This window comes from Saimiri boliviensis, chromosome 5 (genome assembly GCF_048565385.1).
Source record: "Saimiri boliviensis isolate mSaiBol1 chromosome 5, mSaiBol1.pri, whole genome shotgun sequence".
In the NCBI taxonomy this organism is placed as follows: Eukaryota; Metazoa; Chordata; class Mammalia; order Primates; family Cebidae; genus Saimiri; species Saimiri boliviensis.
Genome location: NC_133453.1, coordinates 144935797 through 144951791, shown reverse-complemented (window position 1 = coordinate 144951791; position 15995 = coordinate 144935797). Strand labels below are relative to the sequence as shown.

Genomic DNA, 15995 nt, shown 5'->3' with positions numbered 1-15995 from the left:
GAAAGTTGCAATTAATTTTAACAAAATTTTTAACCCAGTATATAAAAAGTATTATTTCAACTGTAACCAGTATAAAGAATAATTAATGAACGATTTTATACTTCCAAAGCCCACTGTTTTATACTCTCTGCATACCTTCTTTCAAATTAATGGCATTTCAGGCCGGGTGCGGTGGCTTGCACCTGTAATCCTAGCACTTTGGGAGGCTGAGGCAGGCGGATTACTTGAGGTCAGAGTTTGAGACCAGCCTGGCCAACATAGTGAAATCCTGTCTCCACCAAAATAAAAAATTAGCCAGGTGTGATGGTATGCGCCTGTAATCCCAACTACTTGGGAGGCTGAGGCAGAATCGCTTGAACCCGGGAGGCGGACATTGCAGTGAGCCGAGATGGCATTACTGTACTGCAGCCTGGGTGAGGGAGTGAGACTGCCTCAAAAAAAAAGCCCCAAAAAACAAATTAGTGGCATTTGAAACGCCCAGTAGCCACGTGGCTTGTGTCCTCCTTGCTGGACAGTATAGCTTAAGGCTGTCTTTGTATACCTCGTGTCTTAGCACCTAGAACATCAGTAGATGCCCTTTCAGTGTTTCTTGAAAAAAGTAGAGTTGTTTTCTTCATTTAGACATTTTGTGTAATGTGTAAATATGTTTTTCTTTGTAGTACAATAAATTTAAATGCCGCATTCTGAAGGAGAAGGTTAACACTGCAACTACCACCGTGTACAGGTTTGTGTCCACACACGTTAAACGCTGCTCAGTAGTAAACTTGAAGGTGTTACCAGTAGAGGCAGAGTTTGTTCTCTGGTTGGAGTTCTATTTTTCAAGTTGTGTAGTTGATATTATACTTTAGTTAGGATCTTCAAAATGTTTTCACTAAAGATAATTTTTTTTCTTTGTTTTAGTAATCAGGATGGTACTGAGACCCATATTTTATTTTCTGGGTGTCAGGTATAACAGGATTTTTCTCCGTGTGGGTGATACTGTTGGGAAAGGAGTTTCCATTCCATCCTTCCACATTAATCAGAATGGGGACCATTCCAGGGCACCTCCTTAGCAGCGATTCTCTGCCTCGTACTTACTCTTCAGTGTCCAGGTGTAGAAGAGTCTGCCCCATTGTCGAGAGTCCAAGTGTAGCAAACTTCATGCATTAGTAGGATATTCGTGATAAGAACAAAAGAAAATACTGGGAAACAAAGGCAGAATCAAATGTAAGAGGAGGCAAGTGAAATTAATACCAGAATCACTTAGTTCTGTTTGTTTAACCTCAGGTTCCTGAACTCCTTTTTATTTTTCTGTGTTTATACACCCTATATATAATTGCTATTCCCCTTTCTGTGTGTTCCGGCCATCTGGGTGCTGCTGGGACCCTCATAGTACTGGCTTAGAAGACCTGGTATTTAATTACAACCACAGATATTCTATCTATGCACGGTGCATTCATTAAATTATAATATGAACTCAGTGCCATTTGATATTGATGTGGAATGCCATGTTTATCTTTTTTGGTATTATCCAATGACCTCATAAAGTTTTATTATTTGTTGTTTATAATTCAAATAAATGTTAGTATAACTATTTTAAAATTTAAAAATAAATGAAAATATAGAAAACAGGCTAAGTTTTAAATTTCTGGCTTCTAATGCTTGAGTTGTTGGGGTTTAGAACCTTACTTAGGTCAACGTTGACACTTTTTGTAGTTTTCCAATTTGAATGACTTGTATTTAATTTTTGAAAAAACATTAAAGCTTTTGTGGCTTTCTGTTTAAAGGTTAGAGTATTGAAGGCTTTCGTGCTAATTCGGCATTCCTTCCTTTCATCTGAGTTTTACTCAGAAGCTCTCTCCCTAGAGAACAATACACAAAGAATGGCCATTGAAAGAGATGACATTTTTGTGTTTGCCAGGCTATAAGCCAGTCCCTTTTTGTATTTGTTGTAATTTTTAAGTTTCTAATCAGTGAATTGCATGGTTTCTTTCAGAAGATGTTCTGTGGTTTTTGAATCTAGAAGGCAGAGTGGACTCTGAGGCTAGATGAATTGCCTCTCTCCTTCATCCTAAATTAAAAATGGCCTTGCCACATATAAATAAATGAAACTCTACCTAAAATATAGGATATTATGGCTTATCATGAATAGTCCAAAAAACTGTAACTGTGCCTGAGCATGTCTTAAATATTTCGTTATAGGTGCGGTCCATTAATTGACCTTTGCAAAGGTCCACATGTAAGACACACTGGAAAAATTAAAACCATCAAAATTTTTAAGGTAAAGATTGATTTTTTTTTGAATATAGCAAACCTAAGGGGCACTAGATATTAAGGGATTTCAGTCATATCTTTTGTAGTCTGAACATCATATTTGAAAATATTTCATTCTTATTGGACTAAAACTAATGAAATCATTTAGAATTTTGATAATTAGAACACTATAGGTAGCTTTTGTTTATCATTTTACCTTACTGCGAGTGTTGTAACATTTCTTTTTCATACAGTATTCTATTCTATTTACTTATTTATTTATCTGAGATGAAGTCTTGCTCTGTCGCCCGGGCTGGAGTGTAGTGGTGTGATCTTGGCTCACTGCAACCTCCACCTCCCAGATTCAAGCAATTCTGCCTCAGCCTCCCAAGTAGCTGGGATTACAGCCACCACGCTTGGCTAATTTTTGTATTTTTAGTTGAGATGGGGTTTCGCCACGTTGGTCAGGCTGGTCTCGAACTTTTGACCTCAGGTGATCCGCCTGCCTCGGCCTTCCAATGTGCTAGGATTGTAGGTGTAAACCACCACACCTGGCCTTTTTCATATGCTATTTTAAAACATTGTTCCGTATACTGTGGTTTTCTTGAATTGCCCTGAAGTAAACAAGAATATTTGTCTGCACGTGAAAGTAATATACTGCCAAAAAAAGCAAACAGCAGAAGGGGATATGATGGTGTAATGGAGAAAACGTTGCTCTGGGATTTAGGAGGCACAGGATGGACTTGGCAGTCCCAGCCTTTCTGGGCTTTGGTTTTCTTACAGGTAAAATGGGGGGCTGGCTAGTGGCACTGTTCTTAATCATGGACTGTAGGGCAGCAAGACCAACCTTTACTTCCCTGCACCTGCCTTGTATTCTGCCCTGTCCTTGGGGATCATGATTGCTGCTCAGCCTTCCCTTCTTTCCATGCGCTCTCACGGTCATTCCTAGAATCCATAGCAGACTCTACACAATTTACTGATTAATATATAATTTGGGCTGGGAAGGTTTAGTTAGAATCCATTTTAATATTGTTCTCAGTACTACAAAAAGTATTCTGTAAATAAGCTTTGTTGATTTTGTTTGTTTGTTTGATTTTGAGACAAGGTCTTGCTTTGTCACCCAGGCTGGAGTGCAGTGGCACAAACACTGCTCACTGCAGCCTCAACCTTCTTGAGGATTGCTCAAGCAATCCTCTTGCCTCAGTCCCCCAAGTAGCTGGGACTACAGGCATGTGCCATCATGCCTGGCTAATTTTTGTATTTTCTGTAGAGATGGTTTTGCCATGTTGTCTAGGCTGGTCTCAAACTCCTGAGCTCAAATGATCTTACCACCTAGGCCTCCCAAAGTGCTGGGATTATGGGCATGAGCCACTGTGCCAGGCTGCTTTGCTGATGTTATAGTGGAAAATTGCATTCATATTTAAGAGCAGTTTTACTTACAATAGAACGTTTGCTATATTTACCAAAATTCTCTTTGATATTTAGAATTCTTCAACATATTGGGAGGGCAATCCTGAAATGGAAACATTGCAGAGGATCTATGGAATATCTTTCCCTGATAACAAGATGATGAGAAACTGGGAAAAGTTCCAAGAGGAAGCAAAGAACAGAGATCACAGGAAGATTGGGAAGGTATGCCCCACATCTTAATCACTAGGGAGATGTAATCGCAAGCCAACATAGGAATGTTTCTGTCTCACAAAGCTCAGTTGCTTTAAAAATAAGATTTCTTCTTCTTCTCTCCCATCTGTTTTGCTGGCACTCACAGTCTGCTGCAGAATTCTTTCATTCTAATACCCCAGATGTCTTCTAACCTCTTTGTCCTGTATCTTATGTTAAATTATAAAAATTACACACTTCTCTTATTTTTGTCATGATATAAAAATAAAGTTGTTTTTTTAATATTCTGTGCACCTGATAACATCCATTGTATCTGTGAAACAGAGCAGCATGTAGAAGGAAAAAATGAGATTGGAAAGCAGCTAGGCCTGAGCTTTAGGCCCAGTCTTTCTTGCACTCACTAGCTGTGTTAGACGATGGGCAGGGTGTTCACCTATGAGGCTCCATGTCCTCGTCTTCCTTGGTGGGTAGCCTCGCAGGGTAGATGTGAAGACAGATACCTGATGTTGGTGCATGGTATGGGGCAGGTTCTCAGTAAGTGACAGCCTTGATGATGATCATCATCACCTAAAGCCCACCTCCTGCAGTGAACTTTTTGGTCTTTTTTGCACGTTGTCTCCCCATGAATGCCATACTCCAAGTGTACCAAGTAAAAAAAATTACCAGAAAATAGTAGATGGTGACATAAAGCTAAGTTCAAAGCTAACTCACCATAAATATGAATGGAAATTTTACTATGCTATTATATATATTTAGATAAAAGTATTGAATGGCCTTGGAATGTCTATTACTAGAGGAGATGGAAGCAACTGAGTATTATGTGTTTTATTCCTAGCATATCATATGTGTGCAGTAAATATTAAGCCACAACAGATGACATTTGAAATGCAATTATTGTTTCAATCTAGGAACAAGAACTTTTCTTTTTCCATGATTTGAGTCCTGGAAGCTGTTTTTTCCTTCCCAGAGGAGCCTTCATTTATAATACACTTGTGGATTTCATACGAGTAAGTTGACTTTAAAATATTTTATTCTTATTCAATTCCAGTTTACATTTTACTATTTTCTCTCGTAATAAAATGGTCAAACATCTCCACTAATTTTACTTTGGTAATGTTAATAAGAAGTTTGAGGTTAAAAGTGAAATACTGGTTGGGCGTGGTGGTGCACGCCTGTAATTCCAGCACTTTGGGAGGCCAAGGCGGGCAGATCACCTGAGGTCAGGAGTTCAAGACCAGCCTGGTCAACATGGTGAAATCCTGTTTCTACTAAAAATATAAAAATTAGCTGAGTGTGGTGGTGCACGCCTGTAAACCCAGCTACTCAGGAGGGTGAGGCAGGAGAATTGCTTGAACCTGGGAGGCAGAGGTTGCAGTGAGTTGGGATCATGCCACTGTACTCCAGCCTGAGTGATAGAGCAAGACCCTGTCTCAAAAAAAAAAAAAAAAAAAAAAAAAAAAAAAGTGAGATAACAGATTGTACCTTCTAATAACAACATGGAGATAATTTCTGTTTTCCCTGAACACATTCCTGGATTTGATAAAATTCACTTTTTGTCCATATAAGTTTCTAAAGCCTGTAGATATAAAGGCAAGCATTAGACTAAGTGTGGCGCTCCCTGTGAAAAAGAAGAAAGGAGAAAGTGTCTTTTCTGGCACAGTGTTGAACCGTGAAGCATTACTTCTCCAAATGTGATCCATGGGCCACTGGTGCTTCCCTTTGCCTAAAGCCTGATTCCCAGGTGATTTGGCAGCTCCAGAGGAAAGAGGAACAAACCAATAGTGTAAATATCTACTTGTAATACAAGTTCATAAATGGGAAGGTCATTAGTATTTACCGGGTGAGGACTGTGTAGATACTGTTCAGAGGGGATCCAGGTCGGCTGCTAGGATTACATTTCCATTCTCGCACCATTTTGTCTTTACTGTAATCATTACCTAAATTTTTCTTTTACTTAGTTTTTTAATGTGCCTACCACTAATTCATCCTCTGATTTCTTTAAAAAAAAATACAGATCTCCTTGCAGTGTATTCTGCAATGATTCAGGTAATTGCTCAGTAAATTTTTTTTCAAATTTGGTCCTCTCATTCCAGAATTAACTTGCTACTAAGGTTCTTGGAAACTGATGTCTTAGGACTTATTTTCATCATCTTGGCCACTTTCCTCATGTCTCTTCCTATGCTGAATCCTGTTTCCTGGTCCCTACCTAGCTCTTCTTTGCTTATCTTTAGTTCTCATTTGGGGATGACTTTCCTGAGTAACTTTCTAAGAAAAGAGTATATGGCATGTGGCCTGTGCTGGTTATTCTCTGTTTGCTTCGCTAGTCTTGTTCTCCTTCCTTTCTTTCTTGTGCTGTGCCCCTGGAGGCTGACATCTATGGATTCTATCACTTGGGGTACATATCTTTCAGTAGGGACTGCCCAATGTGAGTCGGTGGTAGGAGATCAGAGGGCAGGGGAAGAGACTTGAAGAATCACTGAAAATTATCAGAGATTTAGATTTAGGCAGGTGGTGATAACCACCACAGCTGCTGATTTGGATGTCCTGTCTTTTTCTGGAAAATCAACATGGCCCCTGGCACCCTGTACTCTCAAATTGGGAGTACAATAGATGAAGAATGAACAGAAAGCCTTTACAGTGGCATTAAGGGGATCTCTTCTTTTTTATAGATGCAAGACAGACGTGGCTGATGATCAGGACCAGGGCTTGATATGTGTGGGTCATCAAATTGTAAAGGCATTTAAATACACAAACCCAGTGATCCCTTATTCTAAGGTAAGGGTACTGGTTGGGAAGGCATGGGTCCCTGAAGCTTGGAATGGGAGTATTTGACAGACACAGACAATGCTGAGAACTTCGAATTTCTAGGTACCCTTGTCTGAAGGAGTTGGCTTTACCAAGAGTTAAAACCTGTAAGGGAACTCAGCTGTTTTTTCTCATTGGTTTTTTGTTATATGGTCATGTCTCTTGCCATATCTAGTAATATTTTATTATATGCCAGATACTGTATTTAATATAAGTGTAGAGGCTCTAGATGATGATGTCTCCCACTGGACCATTCACCCCCTGCCAGTATTAAAGACTGATCACTCAGTTCAGTCAAGAGATTGCACTGGGTTAGGGCTGGCTTCCATTTTAATAAAATTCAACCAATTTTTGATTTCTGTTTCTAGGCCATGACCCTCTTGGGTTTCCAATTGACAGGCTGGTAGATCTGTGTCTTTTCAGCCCCATAGGACTGTAGGGAAGTCCATTCTGTTCTCCAATGTATTCTGTTCTTGAGTAACAAATAATTCCAAGTCTCATTACTGCATTGGCTCAAAAGTCCAGTAAGATGTTATCTGAATCAGGCCTAGAGGCATATGAGGCTCCTCTGGTGCAGTTTCTTGGGAATGCATCATCAAGTACATTTCCTCTACATCAAGGCCTGTGAACTAAAACCACAAATTATCTACCAGCCACCTTACCCTCCCATCTCCCCCGCATTACAAAATGGTGCTAGAGGAAAAGAATGCAGTAGATAGTCTCATTCAAAAAGGAGTAGGGGAGAGTAGGAGGCACACAGTAGTCACCATCTGTAGAAATTCTGGTATTTACCAGTTACCACTGCCCCAGGGTCAAAAGATACGCTCTGATCAAGATACACTTTTGTTCTGCCTGGCTGTGATTCTGCCCTCTGAGACATCCTTTCTGTACCATGAGAAATGGCCCATGTGTATTTTGGGGTGGCTTTCTTAGTATTCTCAACCTGATACCTTCCTGTAAAATGCTGGAGGTGGTCCAAAACCCTCATTTCGTTTTGTGCTGTCTTTCAATTCTAAGCTAGTACAATTCCTTTAAAAACATTGTGAGGCCTTTTATATAAATTTATCATCAACATGGTTAGGTAAAAGCCACATCCACATCTATCTGACACAGATCCTGCTTTTACCTAGGAGGCTACTGTGAGACAACAGTACACTGTAGTCTTCAAAGCCTTTGTGTTTAACTGAGAGAGTTTACAAAGCACTCTCCTAGGACTTTTAGAAGCCTTACTAGGTGCACTTACAGAAGATCATTTTGAGGTCTTCAGAGTGTCTTACAGCCCCGCCCTTAAGACCTTTACCCTAAGGCTGTGCTTTGATGATTATAATCTGAATTTTATCTTGTACTGAAGCTTTGTAAGTCTTTTTTTGGGACAGTCTCAGGAAAAGAATGTTTTATTTTTGAACCTAGCAGGTCCTGGTGACTGTATTTCCTCTAAACTTCGCTCAAAAAGTTAATTAGTTTCACCTTTGGTTTATACTTCTCTTCTTATATTTTACTGTAGGCCGCCAGAAATTGGTTGTCACTTTCTACATTCTGCCGGGACTTCTCCCCAGCTAAGTTCATAGTTCTTTGGGTACTCTTTCTGTCCTCTGTGTTATCTCTGGTGACAGTGCTACCCACCATCTGTTTCTGGCACCTCGTAATAAGAATTTTAGCTTCTGCCCACTACCTGACCCCAAAGCTACATCTTTTAGGTTATTGTTAGGTCAACTGAAGAATCATGAGGTTCATAAAATTGGAAAGGAGAGCTTCATTTCTTTTGAGGGGTTGCAGCCTGGTATCCTGCAAGCTGGAAAGCATAGCTTCTGGCCGAAACCAGAAGCAGGCATTTCGAGGGAGGGAAAAGTAAGACAGGAATTTATGCTGATGAAGTTGGCCAAGTATAAATATTTAACAGGTTGTAAGTTATGAATATTCACAAAGAGCCGACATATACATACATCGTAAGCAAACATGCATGTTACATGCATCCCTTGTTCACTTTGGGGTAGAGACTTAATGTGTTAAAGTGGGTTGTATAACCAGAAGGTCAAATGGAGGACACAGAGGCATCCCATGTGCAGCTTTTATAAACCAACTAGAACCAGTACATGGTTAGTGGTCTCTTATCAGGACGGAATGCTAGTCAGTTGTGTAAATCACTGGTGGAGCAAGTCTTTTGAAAGGGCTTGTTTCTGTTTAACTCTTAGGAAAGAAAGCCTAATGGTGGTTAGTGAGGGAGTGGGTATAATTAGGTGTGCCCAACCTCCTGTCACTGCCAGTAACTCAGTTTTTAAGGTTTCTCTGGGGTCCCCTTGGCCAAGAAGGTGTCTGTTCAGTCACTTGGGGAGCTTAAGATTTTATTTTTATTTCCTAGTTATAGCAGTACCTACATCCAGTTTGAAATTCTGTTCGGGATGGCTGTTGCAGCATAGCCAAGCATCTTAGAAGTTAATAGTTTGAAACTGCCATTTCATCATTACTGTCTTTCATAGTTCCAGATTTTAGGCTCATCTGGCTGGTTCTTGGATTGGGTCCCTTACATGACTATATTCAGGTAGAGTCTCATGCCAGTTATTGATTGATGTGTAAGTTACATTGATTAAAGTGCACAGATCTGAAGCACGCAGCTCAGTCAGTTTTCATGCATGTGAACATTTACACAACCACCATCCAAATCAAGACAAAGATCACTATCACTCCCCCATAAGGTCTTCTTGGGTCACTTCCTAGTCGATTCTTGCCTCCCTTCTCCCACCTGAGGTAATCTCTCTGTTGATTCTGTTACCATAGACCAGGCGTCCTCAAACTATGGTCTGCGGGCCGCATGTGGCCCCCTGAGGCCATTTATCCGGCCCCCTGCCACACTTCAGGAAGGGGCACCTCTTTCACTGGTGGTCAGTGAGAGGAGCACAGTATGTGGCGGCCCTCCAACGGTCTGAGGGACAGTGAACTGGCCCCCTGTGTAAAAAGTTTGGGGACGCCTGCTGTAGACTAATTTAGCCTTGTCTTAAACTTCATATAAATGGAATCATACAATATTTTCTGCTGTGTTTCTGGTGTTTCTTTTGTTGAGCTTAACGTCTGAGATTCATCCAAGTTGTGATAGCTATGATAAGGTCTTTTTGTGTTGTTTTGAGGTATTTCCTGTACTATGGATATGGTACAACCTGTTTATTCATTATCTTGTAGTTGTACATTTAGATTATTTCCAGTTTAGCGCTATTGTACACAAAGCTGCTATCAACAGTCTTGAACACACCTTTGGTGTACATAAGTACTCATTTCTTTTGGGTATGTACCCATAAATAGAATTGCTAGGTCATGGGGTAGTATATGATTAACTCTTCGAGAAAATGCTGAACAGTTTTTATGTGGTCAGACCACTTAATATTTCTTCCAGAAACATGTGAGCATTGCAGTGGCTCTGCATCCTCATCAGCCCTTGCTGTTATCAATATGTTATTCTGGTAGATATAGTGATTTTATTTTATATTTCCCTGATGAATAATGATACTGAGAACCCTTTCTTACGTTTACTGTTTTTTTTGTTTTTGTTTTTTTTGGATATCCTTTTTTTCTGAAGTGCCTTCTCAAGTATTTTGTCCATTTAAAAAATCAGGTGGTTTATCTTTTTATTATTGATTTGTAGAAGTTCTTTCAATACTTAATAGGAATCATTGGTTAAATATATGTATTGTGAGTGTATTCTTTCAGTCTATGGCTTTTCAATTCACTTTCTTTTTTTTTTTTTTTTTTTTTTTTTTTTTTTTTTTTGAGACGGAGTTTTGCTCTTGTTACCCAGGCTGGAGTGCAATGGCACGATCTCGGCTCACCGCAACCTCCGCCTCCTGGGTTCAGGCAATTCTCCTGCCTCAGCCTCCTGCGTAGCTGGGATTACAGGCACACACCACCATGCCCAGCTAATTTTTTGTATTTTTAGTAGAGACGGGGTTTCACCATGTTGACCAGGATGGTCTTGATCTCTCGACCTCGTGATCCACCCGCCTCGGCCTCCCAAAGTGCTGGGATTACAGGCTTGAGCCACCGCGCCCGGCCTTCAATTCACTTTCTTAATAATGTCTTTTGACCAACAATTTTGCATTTAATGAAGTCCAATTTGTTACTTTTTCTTTTTTGGTTAGTGCCTTTCATATCCCATTCAGAGCCAAGATGCTGTTCTTCTGTGTTAGGTTCTGAAAGCTTGATTGTGTTTGCTTTCATCCTGTGATCTACCTTGAGTTCATTTTTAGGTTCTGTGAGTGGTAGGGTCAAGGTTCACTTTTCTCCCCAGGGTAATCTAATAGCTTCAGTGCCATTTATTGCAGCAGAATTTTTGTGCTAAGCTGAATAACCATATGTGTATGATTATTATATAGACAGTCATTTATATATGTGATTATATATGTATGTGTGTGTATATTTCTGGATATTCTGTTCCTTTGGTCTTTTGGTCCATCCCTGCATCAGTATCACACTGTTTTTCTCAATTACTGTAACTGTATTTTAAATCTTAATATAAATAACTTTCCTTTAATTTTATTCTTCTTTAGGATTATTTTGGGTATTTTTGATTCTTTGTATTTCAATATAAATTTTACAATAAGCTTTTCAATTTTTTTTTTGAGACGGAGTCTTGCTCTGTTGCCCAGGCTGGAGTGCAGTGGCACGATCTCAGCTCACCACAACTTCTGCCTCCCGGGTTCAAGTGATTCTTCTGCCTCAGTTTCCTGAGTAGCTAGGACTACAGGTGTATGCCATCATGCCTAGCTAACTTTTATATTTTTAGTAGAGACAGGGTTTCACTATGTTGGCGAGGATGGTCTTGAACTCCTGACCTCATGATCCACCCACTTTGGCCTCCCAAAGTGCTGTGACTACAGGCGTGAGTCACTGCACCCAGCCAAGCTTTTCAATTTAAAAAAAACCAAAAAACAAAAAATGCCTAGTATTTTAACTGGAACTGCACTCAATGTATAGATGAATTTGCAGATAATTGATACCTTAATAATACTGAGTTTTCCAATTCATAAGCATGGTAATCATATGAATTTACTCTCTGTTTTCCCTCACCAATATTTTGGAGTTTCTATTTTAGAGGTCTTGCACATCTTTCATCAAATTCATTCTTTGATTTTTATTTTTTCATGACTGTGGCAAAAAAACCCACAAAAAGCTCAACATCGTTGGTCATCAAGGAAATAAATATTAAACCCATAGTGAGATACACTTATATGCCCACTAGAATGTCCCCTTCCCAGCGGAGAAAGACTGAAAACATCAGGCATTGACAAGAATGTGGAGGAAGTGTAACTCTTATTGCTGGTAGGAATGTAAAATGGTATAGCTACTTTATAGCAGTTTGGCATTTTCTTGTAAAGTTAAACATGCATGTGAGCCATCAATCCCACTTTTAATTGTTATCCCAACATATGTCCACATTTACACAGAGATTTGTATTTGGATGTTTATAATAGCACAAAACCAGAAACAACCCAAAATTCAACTTGTGAAAGGGTAAACATAATGTGGTAAGTCCATGCTGTGCAGTACTCTCAGCATTTAAAAGCAGCAAGGTACTGATATATGCACGAAGGAGAAACTCAAAAGCATTGTGCTGAACCAGAGAAGACAGAGAAGCCATAAGGCACCATCCCATTATATGACATTTCAGAAATCCTGAAACTATAGTGACGGAAAGATGATTAGGAGTCCAGCAGGTGGGGAGAGGGGATTGACTCCAAAGGGTCAGAAGGGAACTTCCTGGAGGGTGGAAATGCTCCATATCTTGGTTGTGGCAGAGGTTACATGACTGTATACGTCTGTCAGAAGTCACTGAATTGTACACTTAAAATTAGGGAATTTTATGGCATGTAAATTATACCTCAGTAAAGCCATTTTGTGGTAAAATACACATAATATAAACATTTACCATTTTAATTATTTTAAGAGTGCAATTAATTCTCACTAAGTTCGTTCATGTTGTCATGCAACTGTCATGGTCCATCTCCAGAACTCTTTTCATCTTGGAGAACAAACTCCAGGACCTCGCCATCGTGCTACACTTAATCTCTGTACCCACTAAACACTAACTCCCATGCCTGCCTCCCCAGCCTCTGCAACCACCATTCTACGTTCTGTCACTATGAAATTGACTATTTCTAGGTGTCACATATAAATGGATTCATAGGCTATTTGACCTTTTGTAATAAAACTATTTTTTTCCAGAGTCTACTTTGACATTGACATAGGCAAACCAGCTTTCTTAAATTACGTATCTTTACCTATCTTTTTATTTTCTGCCTCTGTTTCTATATTTAAAGTATGTTGCTGGAGAAGAGAATACTGTTGGGTTTTATTTTTATTTATTTATTTGCTTGCTTATTTATTTATTTAGGCTAGTCAAGTGAAGCAGTAAGAGTGGAGGAGGAACACAGAAATCTGTAACTAGTTGTGATCTGTTAGTTGCAAACACCACTGCAGTCAGACCAGCTGGGTTTTTTTTAGTTTGTCTGCTTGTGTCTTTTTTCCTCTCTGCCGTCCTCCATGCGCCTCAGGGTCCTCCGGGAGGTTCCAGTCAGTTCTGTTAGTCACCAGCTGGTAGAGGGTGTGCTTGTGGGACAGAGTCTCAGTCACAGCTAGGCCACCTCAGGGGCCATGGTCTGGTCCAATATCAGTACCCTTTGGCTTAGTGCCAAGTCCTAATCTAGTCAGTTGTGGCCAGAGTGCTAGGGATACGTGGTACTGAGCACAGTGGAATATGTGGCCGCATTCCACCAGGAAGCGTTCTTTCTCTCATAACTGGAACTGCTACATTTCTGTGGAAGAGATGCAAGAGGCCAGGATGGGCTGGGTCTGCATACTGTTCCCACTGAGGGAAATTTCAAGATTTCTGAGTTTTTAACTCAGGTAGCATGACTTCCACTTAAGTTTAAGTCAAGTCAAGTGAAATTTTGTTTGTATATTGGTTACTGGCTGTGTGGACAACTGATAGTTAATAAATAGATCTTTTTGTTACTCTCCTTGAAATTCTTTTTCATTGTATTCTGGAACATGTCTGTTAACTGATTCTTTCTGTACCCTTCTTACCTCCTTTTAAAATTAAAAAAAAAATTGTCATGCAGTGAAATGTACACATCTTTGTTAACATGCAGAACTATGTTATCACCTCAACAATCAAGATACAGAACAGTTCCATCACCCCTCAAAGCTCCCTCATGACACCCTTTTAAAAGTCAAACCCTCCTCTACCCCTCACCCCAAGGAACTGCTGATTTGTTCTCCATCCCTAAAATATTGGCATATAAATAGAATCGTAATTTTATAAAACCTTTAGGGACTGACTGCTTTCATGCAGCATAGCACCCTTGAGACACATCCAAGTCGAGTGTCCCCATGAGTCTCTCCTTTTATCTCTGGGCAGTATTCCATCATAGGGACATACCACAGCTTCATACCCATCCTGCAGTTGAGGGGCATTTGTTTTGTTTTCAGTTTTTGGCAATTAAGAATAAAGCTGCTATTATCATTCATGTACAGTTTTTTTTTTTTTTTGTATGAACATATGTTTTCATTTTACTAGTGTAAATACCTGGGACTATGATTTCAGGGTCATATGGTGATATGGTTTGGCTGTGTCCCCACCCAAATCTCACCTTGAATTGTAATAATCCCCAGGTGTCAGGGGTGGGGCCAGGTAGAGATAATTGAATCATGGGAGTGGCTTCCCCCATACTGTTCTTGTGGTAGTGAATAAGTCTCTCAAGGTCCAATGGTTTTATAAATGGGAGTTCTCCTGCACAAGGTCTCTTGTCTGCTGCCATGTAAGATGTGCCTTTGCTTCCCTTTGCCTTCCAGCATGATTGTGAGGCCTCCCCAACTATGCTGAACTGTGAGTCCATTAAACCTCTTTCCTTTATAAATTACCTAGTCTTGGGTATGTCTTCATTAGCAATGTGAGAATAGGTGAATACATATGGTAAATCTAAGTTTATAAGAAAATGCCAAACTGTTTTCCAAAGTGGTTACTATTTTGTATTCCCACCAGCTACTTATGAGGATTGCTTTTGTAAAGCTCATCTCAGTCACACCTTTTGTATTTCCTTGAATCTCCCTGACTTGTTCATGCTTGTCTTGAAACCATGGAGTGGGGAGGGGAGTAGCTTCTCTTGTTATTATACTAATAACCCACTTGGGGAATTTTTGCTTCCTCTTCACACAACCTTGGATTTAGTGGATTTCCAAACCAAGCTTATCTTTGTGAAGATGGCAGCCTTAAGACATTCCGCTCTGCTGCAGAGAGAGTCCTGAAAGATGCACTCCCAGGGTTTAACTGAAGAGAGTCTAGTGAAGGAAATAGTAATGGATGTATAGGCCTGGCTAAGGTAACTAACAAGGGATGGTAGAGCACCCAGGGATTACCAACAGCAAGAATCCCTTCCCCTCCAACACTAGGCCTGCAGAAGTGAGGAGATGGAGTAGTAATACCAGAATGCACAGAGAGTTTGGAGCCGTGGAGGAGAGGCCACTCAGCTGAAGCTGTAACTGTAGAATGCAGCCAGAGCCTGAATAAAACCACAGCAGGGAAGAAGTGGGGAGGGGAAAGAAATATCCAGACTTCTCTCTTCTACTACCCTCTGGATCCTTTTGGAACTTCCTGTTGGTCAAACCCAATCAGAAATCATAAGGAAAGTATATTAGCATGTCAGGATTCTCCAGAAAATGGAACTAACAGGATATATAGAAAAGAAGACAATTTATTATGAGGAATTGGCTTGTGTGTTTATGGAGGCCAAGAAATCCCATGATCCCGGGGAGTCCAAGAAGGCTGGAGATGTAATTCCAGGTTGAGCACAGAGGCTAGGAATCAGGGGAGCTGATAAACCTGAAAAAAGGAGAGAGCTCAAATACATACACAGAGAAACAGTGCTTACCATGGTCAGAGGTTGGGGAGAAGAAATGGGGAGATACAAATCAAAGGATACAAAGTAACAGATATCTAGAATGAACAAAGTTACAGATCTAATTGTAGAACACGAGGACTAAAATTAACAAAATTATATTTTATCAGAGAGTTTTGTTAAATAATTAGATTTTAACTGTTCTTGTGACACAGAAAAGGTGAGATGATGAATATGTTAGTTCTGCTTCTCTAACCATTTTACAATTTGTATCCTATAACATCATGTAAATCTCAAATATATGTAATAAAATTTATTTAAAAAAATTTTAAAGGCTGAGCACAGTGGCTCACTCCTGTAATTCTAGAACTTTGGGAGGCTGAGATGGATGGATCACTTGAAGTCAGGAGTTTGAGACCAGCCTGGCCAACATGGTGAAATCTTGTCTCTGCTAAA

The 15995-nt window shown here is 39.9% G+C and overlaps 1 protein-coding gene across 3 annotated transcripts in view; it reads left to right on the top strand.

Annotated features, from left to right (window-relative positions):
- The window catches only part of TARS3 (threonyl-tRNA synthetase 3), a 65773-nt gene that overhangs the window by 18474 nt on the left and 31304 nt on the right, over nucleotides 1–15995 (top strand). For all 3 annotated transcript variants that reach the window (XR_005582318.2, XR_005582319.2, XM_039480063.2), the window contains exons 7-10: nucleotides 660–724; nucleotides 2182–2260; nucleotides 3718–3864; nucleotides 4761–4859. Coding sequence is in view for 1 of the 3 variants with exons in the window: in XM_039480063.2 (XP_039335997.1) it covers nucleotides 660–724; nucleotides 2182–2260; nucleotides 3718–3864; nucleotides 4761–4859 (390 nt within the window). In the remaining 2 variants the exon portion in view is untranslated. The remainder of the gene's footprint in view (nucleotides 1–659; nucleotides 725–2181; nucleotides 2261–3717; nucleotides 3865–4760; nucleotides 4860–15995) is intronic.